At 36.6% G+C, this 14,185-nt stretch overlaps 1 protein-coding gene across 8 annotated transcripts in view; it reads left to right on the top strand.

The window, feature by feature from the left end:
• GRIA4 (glutamate ionotropic receptor AMPA type subunit 4) overlaps positions 1-14,185 on the top strand; it is a 608,284-nt gene that overhangs the window by 206,352 nt on the left and 387,747 nt on the right. For all 8 annotated transcript variants that reach the window (XR_006272041.1, XM_043482046.1, XM_043482043.1 and 5 more), the window contains one exon: positions 4,491-4,730. Coding sequence is in view for 7 of the 8 variants with exons in the window: in XM_043482046.1 (XP_043337981.1) it covers positions 4,491-4,730 (240 nt within the window). In the remaining variant the exon portion in view is untranslated. The remainder of the gene's footprint in view (positions 1-4,490; positions 4,731-14,185) is intronic.

Genomic DNA, 14,185 nt, shown 5'->3' with positions numbered 1-14,185 from the left:
TTTTTTTTTTTTTTTTTTTTTTTTTTTTTTGCTGACTGTATAGAGCTTCTCCTCCTTCTTCTACGAAGAATACAATCAATCTGATTTCAGTATTGACCATCTGGTATTGTCCTTATGTAGAGTCAACTCTCATGCTGTTGGAAGAGGGTGTTTGTTATGACCAGTCCAGTGCATTCTCTTGGCAAGAGTCCATTCGGTTTTGCCCTGCTTCATTTTTTACTCTAAGACCAAACTTGCCTGTTACTCCAGGTATCTCTTGACTTCCTACTTTTTCATTGTGGTCTCTATGATGAAAAGGATGTCTGTTTGGGGTATTATTTCTGGAAGGTCCTGTACATCTTTATAAAACCATTCAACTTCAGCTCCTGCTCATTAATGTTTGGGGTATAACCTTGTGAACTGTGATATTGAATAATTTGCCTTGAAAATGAAAGAGATCATCCTGTTGTTTTTGAGATTGCACTGAAGTACTGCTGCAGCCAGAGCCCCTGTGCCCTGGCAAGTTACTGCTCAACAGTGCCTCCACAGGAGATCCTCACATATTCAAAGGCAGGTCTGGCTCAATCTCTTGTGTAGATCACTTCTCCATTCTCTGGGTCCTGTTGCACAGAACGAATTGTTTGCACCCTCCAAGAGTCACTGGTGGGTCTGTGATTTGATTTTAAACATGATCGCGCCCCTCCTACTGTCTTGTCTAGACTTCTACTTGCCCTTCGAGTGGGGTATCTTTTTTTGGTGAGATCCAACATTTTCCAGTCGATTGTTGTTCAGCATTAGATGCAATTTTGGTGTTTTTACAGGAGAAGATGAGCACAAATCCTTTTACTCCACCATCGTATTCATCTCAACTGTGAATATAGTTGAGACAAATAAGAATAAGGAATTTATCCCAGTCTAGGATTAGTATAAGATGACACCACTCTTACGGCAGAAAATGAAGAGGAGCTAAAGAACCTCTTGATGAAGAGACACTTATTTCTTGGAAGAAAATCTATTACAAACCTAGACAGTGCATTAAAAATCAGAAACATTACTTTGCTGACAAAGGTTCTTATAGTTAAAGCTACAGTTTTCTCAGCAGTCATGTACGGTTGTGAGAGTTGAATCATAAAGAAAGCTGAGCACTGAAGAACTGATGACTTAGAACTGTGGTGTTGGAGAAGACTCTTGAGAGTCCTTTGGACTGCAAGGGGATCAAACTTTAGTCAATTCTAAAGGAAATCAACTCTGAATATTCACTAGAAAGACCGATGCTTTAGCTTTAGCTAAAGCCAGTACTTTTAGCCAGTACTTTGGCCACCTGATGTGAAGAGCTGACTCCTTAGGAAAAAAAAAAAAACAAACAAACTGATGCTGGGAAAGGTTGAAGGCAGGAGGAGAAGGGGACGACAGAGGATCAGATGGTTGGATTGCATCACTGACTCAATGGATATGAGTTTGAGTGAACTCCAGATGTGGAGGACAGGGAAGCCTGGTGTGCTGCAGTCCATGGGGTCGCAATGAGTTAGACATGACTGAGTAACTGAATAATAACAGACTGGTTATAAGTAAAAACACTATGGTTTTAACTTATTTGCAAAGTTTGCAGTCTTTCCCCTACATCTTAATGTCAAGTCTATCTTAGTCTTATTTATATGAACTTAACTGTGGTCCCTTAGTTGGGCTTTAATTTTTATGGGACATGCATGCATCTCTTAGAGCACATCATCTAAAGAAAATCAATAGCACTTTTATTTTCTTTTAAATGTTAACCTCTTCTGATTTAATTAAATATCTTAGACTCTATCCCCAATTTCAAGACACATAATAGAAAAGAACAAAAGAAACATTTCCAGATTTTATTAATTTATCTTATCTAATTATTCTTCATAATTTCCTACATCCCAGATATAGAAAATAGATGTAAATGTTACCAGGATTGCTATGTTTTCAAGCACCTGTTACTGCAAGTTTCTTATGTTTAACAAGGAACTATTCCACTATCCAACATTCTAGGCTTCTTAATGAATTACTCAATTGAAGTTGTAAGTAAGTCTTTCTATAACTAAAAAGTTCTTAAGCTAGCTATATAAACCCAGGAGAAATAGGCCTTTAGCCATATGTGATCAACTGTTAAGAATTTGGAATTCAAACATTCTTGATTTACTGTATATACAATAAAGAGCATCATTTAATGCAGGTCTGTATCCATTAAATTTTATTTTAAAAGTCACTCAAGTTTGAAATCAGTCATGTCAAAAGAGGGATCAAAATATGATTTTGCAAGAATCTTGAGAAAAGTTTTCTTTGTTTTTTTTTTTTTCCCTCTCTTTATGAGTTTGCTTTCTTGTCCTTGTAACAACTGGGAGCATGGGAAAGAAAGATCAAGATCAAGATCATTTGTTTACCTGAAGTTCTTTTAAATACTTCAGGAAAATTTGGTTCCATTGGGTTTGAGAATTGCTTCCATCTAGAAGATAAAAACTGTGGAAAATTCTGAAAGAGATGGGAATATCAGACCACCTGACCTGCCTCTTGAGAAGCCTGTATGCAGGTCAGGAAGCAACAGTTAGAATCGGACATGGAACAACAGACTTGTTGTAAATAGGAAAAGGAGTATGTCAAGGCTGTATATTGTCACCCTGCTTGTTTAACTTATATGCAGAATACATCATGAGAAACGCTGGGCTGGAAGAAGCACAAGCTGGAATCAAGATTGCCAGGAGAAATATCAAAAACTTCAGATATGCAGATGACACCACCCTTATGGTAGAAAGTGAAGAGGAACTAAAAAGCCTCTTGAAGAAAGTGAAAGAGGAGAGTGAAAAAGTTGGCTTAAAGCTTAGCATTCAGAAAACTAAGATCACGGCATTTGATCCCATCACCTCATGGGAAATAGATGGGGAGACAGTGGAAACAGTGTCAGACTTTATTATTTTGGGCTCCAAAATCACTGCAGATAGTGACTGCAGCCATGAAATTAAAAGACACTTACTCCTTGGAAGGAAAGTTATGACCAACCCAGATAGCGTATTAATGAGCAGAGACATTACTTTGCCAACAGAGGTCCATCTGGTCAAGGCTATGGTTGTTCCAGTGGTCATGTATGGATGTGAGAGTTGGACTGTGAAGAAAGCTCAGTGCCGAAAAATTGATGCTTTTGAACTATGGTGTTGGAGAAGACTCTTGAGAGTCCCTTGGACTGCAAGGAGATCCAACCAGTCCATCCTAAAGGAGATCAGTCCTGGGTGTTCATTGGAAGGACTGATGCTGAAGCTGAAGCTCCAATACTTTGGCCACCTGATGCGAAGAGTTGACTCGGTGGAAAAGACCCTGATGCTGGGAGGATTGGGGGCAGGAGGAGAAGGGGATGACAGAGGATGAGATGGTTGGATGGCATCACCAACTCGATGGACATGGGTTTGAGTAATCCCTGGGAGTTGGTGATGGACAGTGAGGCCTGGTGTACTGCGATTCATGGGGTCGCAAAGAGTCGGACAGGACTGAGCGACTGAACTGAACTGAGAAGCTGCACGGTAGCTCCGCTGGTGAAGAATCTGTCTGGAATGCAGGAGACACCAGTCTTATTCCTCGGCTGGGAAGATCTCCTTGGAGAAGGGACAGGCTACCCACGCCAGTATTCTTGGGCTTCCCTGGTGTTTCAGATAGTTAAAGAATATGCTTGCAGTGAGGGTAGACCTAGGTTCTATCCCTGGGTTAGGAAGATCCCCTGAAGGAGCGCATGGCAACCCACTCCAGTATTCTTGCCTGGAGAATCCCCATGGACAGAGGAGCCCTGGCGGACGGCAGTCCATGAGGTCACACACGACTGAGCGGCTAAGCACGCACGCGCACAGAAGCTACACAATGAGCCACAGTTCCGTTCACCTTCTAGGATAGCACAGTAGTGACTTTCCAGATAGCATAACCTCTTGTTTTTCAATGTAAATCAAGAGAACTCTAACGTTGTGGTAAAAACTGGAACTGACTTTGCAAAAGAAAACAAAAAGTAACAATTTAGACTAAGTAGCAAATGCAATCCGATTCAAAATAGAAAAGACAAATAAATGCGTATAGCACTGAGGGAATTTAAATGCTACTCCAATTAATAATCAGACATTTTAAAGTATAATATCATATTTTTGCATATAATAAAAATACAGAATAAAATCGGGATTTGTCATACTTAAAAATTTCTAGCATTGGATTTGTCACATTATCATGAAGAGCTATATATTACTTCATTTTAGTCAAATTTTCCTTAATTTAAATTGGTTTCTTGAGTAAACCTCTTGTTATCTCATTCGTTGCAGGGCATTGAGTACAGCCTCAAGAGTTCATTAATTATTTATATGATTGATTGCATACTTCACTTTTTCTCTTTCTTCATATTATATTCCTGACATATTAATGATTCAGAATTTTTTTCATAAACTGTAGATGTGGAGTCAACAATTTTAAAGTTTGCTAATAGTTTTTTTTTTTTTTTTTTTCTTCTTCTTCTCTTTTAGTCTGTTCCCAGTATTCCAGAGGAGTATTTGCCATTTTTGGACTCTATGATAAGAGGTCAGTACATACCTTGACCTCATTCTGCAGCGCCTTACATATCTCCCTCATCACACCAAGTTTTCCTACTGAGGGGGAGAGCCAGTTTGTGCTGCAGCTAAGGCCTTCCTTAAGAGGAGCCCTCTTGAGTCTGCTGGATCACTATGAATGGAACTGTTTTGTATTCCTGTATGACACAGACAGGGGTAAGTTGAAATTCCACATCTACATAAGCAAAACTCTAATTTTCAGTTTAAATGGCTTTGCATCACTTGTGTGATTTAGCAATATATTTTGATCCCTAATATGGCTTAAATGAGAAAATGGTCAATATGAATTCTTACTGTTTTTATCTTGACTTTGGGGAAAATTTTCTAATTAAATGAGCTTCAAATTCACAAGGTCACTCAAGAATGTCTGCTTTGTTACTTAGTTGAAATTGAAGTAGATTTTTTTTTTTTTAATTTCCATGATGCTATTTCAGGTGCAGTCATAAAATAAGTGTGGTTTTTGTTTTGTTTTGTTTTTTACCTCAAATGCATACCCCTTAATATTTCAGAAGATTTTAAAACAGTATCAAGTTGAGTTAAAAGTGTAGTTGAAGGGTCATGACAGTGAGAATAAAGATTTAGTGGTAAGGCCTCGGCTTGCTGGCAACCTTTCACTTTATCTCTTCTATAAGTCTATATAGATTAGTAAGTGATAAAATATGATCCTTGTATTGGATAAACAAGGTAGATAACATTAAATTATTGAAATACATACAATTTTGTACAATGTTGAAATATTTTGACTTTATTTGAAGATATATCTTAAGGAATTCCAATTTTTGCTCAGTTTTGCTCTTTATTTGTTGACCAAAATCATAGAAATATATTATGTTTCAAATGAACATCAGAGAGGCACCAATAGGGTTTTGTTCAGTCCATTTTCCTTAAAGCATAAGATTTATGAGCAAACAAGAAGTTATAGTAAAAGTTCAACCAGACAACATTTTAAGAATATACTTGAATAAGTCCATCTGTAAAATAAATTTAAAATAAATGTAAAAAATAATAAACAAGCAAAATAAGTCATTTGAATATATAATTATCTTCAAAATCCAACTATTCAGAATCTTATATTCAGAGATGAAAATTCGTTAAATGAATTCATTTCTCATTAAAATTTGCATATTTTATGATATTTAATTTACACACCAATTTAAGCCTTTTGCTTAAATTGGCATTCTTGGTAAACTTGCCATTTGGAAACAAGCTCAGAAAATTTAATATCATCAGTGTATTTTATTCAGGATTGTAGCATACAGTTTCTCACTTGAAAATTTGGGAGCACATCTATATTTCATGATGTCATTTTCCAATAGCTGGCAATTCAAAGCATCCTGGTGATGGTGGTTTAGTTGCTAAGTCATGTCCGACTCTTGCAACCCCATGGACTGTAGCCTGCCAGGCTCCTCTGTTCATGGGATTCTCTAGGCAAGAATATTGGATTGGGTTGCCATTTCCATCTCCAGGAGATCTTCCTGACCCAGGAATTGAACCCAGGTCTCCTGCATTGCAGGCAGATTCTTTACCAACTGAGTTACAAAGCATCCTAGAGGATAAACTACAGATTAAAAAATTACCACTCTGTTCATTTCTAACTTTTGGAAATATCCTTAAGCAAAAGGACATGAAAATGGAATCATAATGCAAATTAAAACAACAATGAGATACTACTATATATCTATCAGATAACCAAAATTCAGATCACTAACAATATCAAAGGATGATTAGGACATGGAGAAACAGGAATTCTCCTTCATTGTTTGTGGGAACACAAAGTGGTATAGCTACTTTAGAAGACAATTTGACGATTCCTTACAAAATTAAATGTATTCCTGCTATACGATCCATCAGCAATGCTCCTTAATATTTTCATCCAAATCACAGAAAAATCATCACACAGATGTTTATAACAGTTTTATTCATAATAGTCACAACTTAGAAGCAACCAAGATGCCCTTCAGTAGGGGAAGAGAAGATTAAACTGTGGTTGCTGTTCAGTCATTAAGACATGTCGGACTTTGAGACCCCATGGACTGCAGCATGCCAGGATTCCCTGTCCTCCACTATGTCCCAGAGTGCTCAAATGCATGTGCATTGAGTCAGTGATGCCATCCAACCATCTGATCCTCTGTCATCCCCTTCCCCTCCTGCCCTCAATCTTTCCCAGCATCGGGGTCTTTTCCAACAAGTCAGCTCTTTGCATCAGGTGGCCAAAGTACTGGAGCTTCAGCTTCAGTATCAGTTCTTCCAATGAATATTCAAGATTGATTTCCTTTAGGATTGGCTGGTTTGATCTCCTTGCTGTCCAAGGGACTCTCCAGAGTCTTCTCCAGCACCTCAGTTTGAAAGTATCAATTCTTCAGCACTCAGTCATCTTTATGGTCCAACTTCTACATCTGTACATGACTACTGGAAAAACCATAGCTTTGACTTACATGGACCTTTGTCAAAAAAGTGATGTAGCTAATTTTTAATATGCTGTCTAGGTTTGACATAGCTTTTCCTCCAAAAAGCAAGTGTCTTTTAACTTTTTGGCTGCAGTCACCATCCGCAGTGATTTTGGAGTCCAAGAAACTAAAATCTGTCACTGTTTCTACCTTTTCCCCACTTATTTGCCATGAAATGATGGGACTGGATGCCATGAGCTTGCTTTTTTTTTTTTAATTGAAGGATAATTACAGTATTGTGTTGGTTTCTGCCATACATTTACATGAATCAGCCATCGGTATACATATGTCCCCTCCCTCTTAAGCCTCTCTCCCACCCCACCCCATCCTACTTGCTTTTTGAATATTGATCTTAAGCAGGTTTAAATGAAAGCATTAGTCACTCAGTTGTGTCCAACTCTACAACCCCCTGAACTGTAAACCACCGGGCTTCTCTGTCCATGGAATTCTCCAAACAAGAATATTGGAGTGGGTAGCCATTCCTTTTTCCAGGGGATCTTCCCCACCCAGGGATCAAACTCGCATTTCTTATGTCTGATTTGTATTGTTGTATGGCGGAAACCAACGTGACATCTCAGTCACTCAGTCCTGTCTGACTCTATGTGGCCCCGTGGACTGTAGCCTGCTAGGCTCCACTGTCCATGGGATTTTTCTGAGAAGGAATGCTGGAACGGATTGCTATTTCCTTTTCCAAGGGATCTTTCCAACCCAGGAATTGAACTTACATCTCCCATGTCTCCTGTACTGGCAGATGGATTCTTTACCACTGAGCCACCTGTAAATCAATTATCCTTCAATTAATACATAAATAAATATAAAAAATTATGCTTTGCTTTTGCACCTGTTTATACTTTTTAGGATATTCACTTCTGCATAACAGTTCAGAGGCTCTAATCTTAAACCACCTCCCATTTTGTTAACCATGAGATCACTATAATGTAAGCAAACAATACTTGGTTCCTTAAAGCTTCTTTTTCCTGGCTAAATATCTGTCTTCAAAGGATTAAATTCATCATGGTAGAAACACTATTTCTTCTAATAAACATCTTGAAGTCATTAACCTACTTATTAGCTTGCTGCACAAAATGCCTCCTTTTTTTTGTTATCACCCAATAATTGAACTGGTTTACTTCTAACCAACTGATGCAAGTCACTCTCTAGAATCTCTAGTTTCTCTTCAGTAACTTACTTTGGGATGAATAGCTAGTCATTTGAACTGCATTCCGTGATAGTAACTCAGAGCTTCCAAGGTGGTTCAAGTGTTAAAGAATCTGCCTGCCAATGCAAAAGCTGCAGGAGACATGGGTTTGATCCTTGGGTCTGGAAGATCCCCTGGAAGAGGAAATAGCTTTGCACTCCAGTATTCTTGCTTGAATAATCCCATGAACAGAGGAATACAGAGTTGGACATGATTGAGTGACTGAGCACACACACACATAGTAACTCAACCCAACTTTCAAGTATACACCTTTATTCCAGGTGGCAATTACATGAATTAAAAAGTAACATGTTTCTTATGTTCAGTTGATTCACTCTGCCATGATATTAACATTTTTCTCAATATTCTGGGTCTTACTCAAGCACTTGCAAAGGACAAGAATAATTTTCCCCCTTTGAAATTATTATACTTATTTTATGATTTTAGGATCACAAACCCAATTTAACTCCTCTTAGATACTGTGTTTAAAATTATGCCTCATTACAACAAACTGAAGTATGAACCTCAGTTATGAAAGTGTGATTAACTTTTATCATAACATAGTCGGCTAAGAGCCATCTATGTTTTTACATCATTAAGAATTAAAGGAAAAAAAATAATTAAAGGAAGGTTCACACATCAACATTAGAGACCAGAATTTTTAAAAAATAATGCACAAAACCAAATGTAAAGAAATAAGGTAGCATGGTATATTTTAGTACTTTTATCTAATCCTCTACTGTCATTATGAACTGCTCATCAAAACATTTCATCTATTAAAAGTAACTGCCTTAATATGATCCTGAATTTCTCTATGAACTTGAGTGAAACATAACTTACTTTTATTTTTTTTAATTTATTTATTTTAATTGGAGGCTAATTACTTTACAATATCATAGTGGTTTTGCCATACATTGACATAAATCAGCCATGGGTGTACATGTGTTCCCCATCCTGAAACCGTTCCCTCCTCCCACCCCATCTCATAACTTTCTGATGCCTTATAAGTTCTTATTTTGGAATAAATTATTTCATTGATCCACTGAGTTATTTCTTAAATTGTCATCTCTTATTCTATTCTTTCCTTTGAAATGGTGGGGGAAAAAATAAAGATAATAGGTGGTGTAATGATCTCTTTACCCATTTATGGATTCAATGTATCTATTTATCCATTTAGCAGTCAATAAACCTTTGTTGTTCAGATTTCATCAGGTAATTTGATAAGTTTTAGCAATGCAACAATGCAACAATGAACAAGACACTACTGAAAATACACTCTTGCTATGACTTCATTAGGAAATAGTACACAGCGTTCTACTCGACACCTAGAAACTTGCCTTTGATTCATAGCTTGGTGTTTTTACAATTTTAAATTGGAACACAATTACTTTCCATAAAAATCATTGCCTTTTGAGGAAAAAAACATTATGAAACATCATTTAAACACAAACTTTGGTAAGCTTTTTGTGCTAATAAAGATGACATTATTAAGTGCTTTAAAACATGGCTTATGTACCTACCTGAGAAACTGAATTTTAAATTTTGTTTAACTTTAATTGATTAATTTAAATGGTTACATTTGCCTAAAAGCTACCATATTGGAAAGCACAGCATATCTAACCAGTGAGCTCATTTATAATAATTTATTTCACTTTGAGTGAAATTTCCAAATCTCTTTTTGATTCATATTTTACTGTGTAAGAAAAGAACTTAGAGAACATCCTGTGCATAATCCTTTTATGGTAACTTTCACACTGCAATATGTATACATTTACATATCTTTTCTTCCTTTAGAAATGAAAGTTCTCCAGTTATTGTTATATCTTTGTATATCTATACCTTTCATTTTTAACATAGTAATGCCTGTTAGGCATACTATAAATATTAAATACATGACTTAATCAAATGAAGTCATTGGCAATAAGTATCAAATAATTTCAGAGCTCTAAAAACTAATCATGTAACTCATTTTTTATTAAAGGGCTTCCTAGGTGGCTCAGCAGTAAAGAATCCACCCTCAAGGCAGGAGACCCAGGTTCAGTCTGTGGGTCAGAAAGATCCCCTAGAGAAGGAAGTGGCAACCCACTCCAGTATTGCTATCTAGAGAATCCCATGGACAGAATCTAGTGGGCTACTGTCCATGGGATCGGGTATCATATTTTAATGGACCGGATAGTTCATAGAATAGTCAAAATGAAAAATTCTCTTGTAGGAATGATACTTGAATTGAATGCAATTTTATTATCATGAAAAAATAGTGAGAAGGCTGAAAAATAATGCTCTTAATTTAGATATTTATTAAATATTTTTTAAAATTTTCAATAATATTTTCAGTAATATAAAATCTTGAATTTTTTTCATATTTCCTTGAGTGAAAAAGACATTAATTTACATATTTATAAAATAAGTAATGGTCAATCTTCAATAAACCTTTTCAAAATAAATATTTTTACCTGGGTCTGTTGCCCAAAATTTTAAGTATTTATGATGTGTTTAAGGCCATTTCTAACACCACTGATAACAAGGTGAATTTATGATCAATGGAAAAAAGAAGAAACATAAACCTCATATTTTTTTTTAATTCCAATGAACACTGTCCATATTTTTCATAAGTGTTATGATGGCCATCAACTTTGATCTCATATCTAACCTAAGCAATAACTGACATGGACCTTGTTTTACTTAATCTTGGTTCACTTTAAAGTTTAATGCTCAATGTTTTACCTACATCAGTACTTTCCAGGCTATTGGTGTTGTTTCAACAGTTACTAAATATCTTTTACCCATTATCTTAATAAATATTATACTTTTATGTAAATTATGTCTAGGAGAGATATATGTGACAACTCATGGAGGATAAAACTTTACTTTGTTAGTTTTGGCTTGTTTCCTTTTGTCTTTCATGGTTTTTTTGGGAGGTGAGCTTTTCTTTTGTTATAAAAATATGTTCTACACGTCGCATAACCTATGTAATGAGAAGCTTAAAAAACAACACTGTGGATGGCATAATATACACATGCTGATTATCCTTTGCTGAAGCCAGTGCAAGTGATGAGGGGATGGAAAAAGAAATAGGTTTGCCTGGGGAGGGGAGGCATTCTTGCTATTTTATTTCTGCTTCTTGGTTTTCACCACATGCATACCATTTACTTTTAAACTGCCTTAAATCCATTTGCAACAAAGTTGAGATCTAAGTAATAGAAAAAGGAGTAAATGAAGAAGCATGAGATACCTGTTAGTATCCCTTTTACTCACCTCAAATTAAACCTGTATAAATCACTCCAAACACTCTCCTGTCTTTCTTTTGGGTTCAGCTCCGATTTTCTTTTCTATTTTTTCTCACATTGTTTCATTTTATTGTTCTTTCTCTCTTTCTGCCTTCCCTCAGAACCTAGAGTGGGTGGGCAACATGAATGATTTCAATCACACTGAGAACCTTAATCTTTCTCTCAGCCATTACCAATTATGGACTCCTACAATCCCCTTAAACTCAAATTTATAATAATGTAGAGGGATGACAGAGCAGATAACTCTAAGGAATACAGTCTAATGACTTCAAGTCACACAAAAGTAAAATTACTGATATCTACTCCTTCTTTGAAATCTTTTTCAAATAAGAGTGAGATGGGGAAAATCAAGGGTAATTATGCAGTTATACAGCCTGTCAACTGGACTTAGAGTGCTTAGCATCTACAGGACTGATCATAAGCACCTTTTTTTTCTCTCATCCCTCACCCATCCCCAATTTTTAATTACCACACATACTGATACTCTGCTAACATACATCTACTATTAAGTGTGCCCCTTAAAATGCTTCAGGACCATTTTTCTTATTAAAAATAAAATTAGAAACAATATCAAGACAGAGTTAATTGACATACAAAGTTAGGAGAAGTAAGAATCTTATAAGTTATAACTGGGTATTTTTATGACCCCATAGACTGTAGCCCACGAGGCTCCTCTGTCCATGGGATTATCCAGCAAGAATCTGGAGTGGTTGCCATTTCCTCCTCCAGAGCCCTTCCTGACCCAGGGTTTGAACCCACATTTCCATCAGTTCCTGCACTGGTGGGTGGATTCTTTACCACTGAGCCACCTGGGAAGCCCTATTATCCAAGAAAGGATGAGTAATTTATCTTTAATTATTTACAGCATTAAGTCCTATTTTCAACTTGTTTTCTATTCCTGAAAAAAAAAAAAAAAAAAACTTTGTCTAAAGCACTTACCAGGATGAAAATTAATTTTGTTTTATAAACCTCCCATGACAACTTTCAGGCAAATATCCATTTATAGTGAATACATTAGGATTTAGACTATATTTTATATCTCATCCAAACTTGCTTACTGACTTTTATTACATGTATGGTCAGACTGATGTGCCAAATACTCACTTATTGCAAATTGCCAAGTGTGAGGAAAACCCATTCCAACAAGAGGGAAACAATACAACTATATCTTTCAAAAATATATTCCTGCCTTCCTGCTGGATCCAGGTCACTGGAAGAGCAAAGGAAAATACAGATGTAACAATGGAGCTTACTATGGGGATTCTAACTTGTAACTGAGGGAGAAATAGTACAGTAGTCCCCGTTTATCCTTGGAGAATATGTTTCACCCCTAGTGGATGCTTGGAAACATGGATAGTGCCGAATGTTTCATATGTTGTTTTTCCAGTGATAAACTTTAATTTATAAATTAGGCATAGGAAAGACTAATAACAATAACAAAAAACAGAAAGTTATAAAAATGTACTATAATAAAACTTATGTGAATGTAGCCTCTCATTCTAAAAGTATCTTATTGTAAAAACGTGATGCCTTTTCTATCTTAACTGAGCATTTATCACAGAATGTGCCCATACTTTTACAGTTTGTACAATAGCAAAACTAGTACAAATTTCTATTTTCTTCTTCATACTTTCATGGATAGAACATTTGTTCCAACCATGGACCTTAGCAATTTCATCATATTTTTTTTTTTTTGCTTTCTTATGAAGAATTTTCACTTTTATACTTAAAGGAAACACTTTATGACTTCTCTTTGGTATATCCAGATTTGCCATAATCACTGCTTTTATGCTTTGGGGCCAAACTTAAGTAGAATAAGAGTGACTTGAACACAAGTACTGCACTACCTTGACAGCTGATCTGATAACCAAGCCAGCTACTAAGTGAATAAGGTGCAGGATAGCTGGACAAAGGGAGGATTCACATCTCAGGCAGAATGAAGCAGGACCAGTAGGAGATTTCATCACACTTCTCAGAAGGGCACATAATTTAAAACTTATAAATTGCTTATTTCTATGCATTTTCATTTGGTATTTTTAGACCATGGTTGAACTAAATGTTGCTGAAACCATGGAGAATAAAGCTTCGGATAACAGAAACTAATGTGATTAGAAAGAGGCAAGGCATTCCCTGCTGCCTGCATAGCCTCTCCTTCGGTTGTTACTGCAAAATGTATTGGGGCTTCTCAGGTGGCGCTAGTGATGAAGAACCTGCCTGCCACTGCAGGAGACTTAAGAGATGAGGGTTTGATCCCTGGGTCAGGAAGATCTGCTGGAGGAGGACATAGCAACCCACTCCAGTATTCTTGCCTGGAGAATTCCATGGACAGATAAGCCTAGTGGGCTACAGTTCATGGGGTCACAAAGAATTGGATACGACTGAAGCAACTTAGCATACATGCATGCAATGTTTATTCCCTGTCCCTGTTAACCCAGGGTCTATAGGCTGTTGTCACTGTGGGCTAAAAAGGGGAGAAGTGTACTAAGGGGTGAGTGGATAGAATTAAGGAATATTGATGGGTATTTTTACAAAGAGGATTTGTGTCCAATCCCTTTTCACTGTGAGAGAAGTCAAAAGAGCTGCACACCTGTCTGTCATCTCCCACTTTCCCTGGCCATAGAATGAAAAGTTGAGGACAAATGCTGGCAATGGCAACCCACTCCAGTACTCTTGCCTGGA

Source organism: Cervus canadensis, chromosome 11 (assembly GCF_019320065.1).
Source record: "Cervus canadensis isolate Bull #8, Minnesota chromosome 11, ASM1932006v1, whole genome shotgun sequence".
NCBI classification, from domain to species: Eukaryota; Metazoa; Chordata; class Mammalia; order Artiodactyla; family Cervidae; genus Cervus; species Cervus canadensis.
This window is presented reverse-complemented; position numbering and strand designations above follow the sequence as displayed.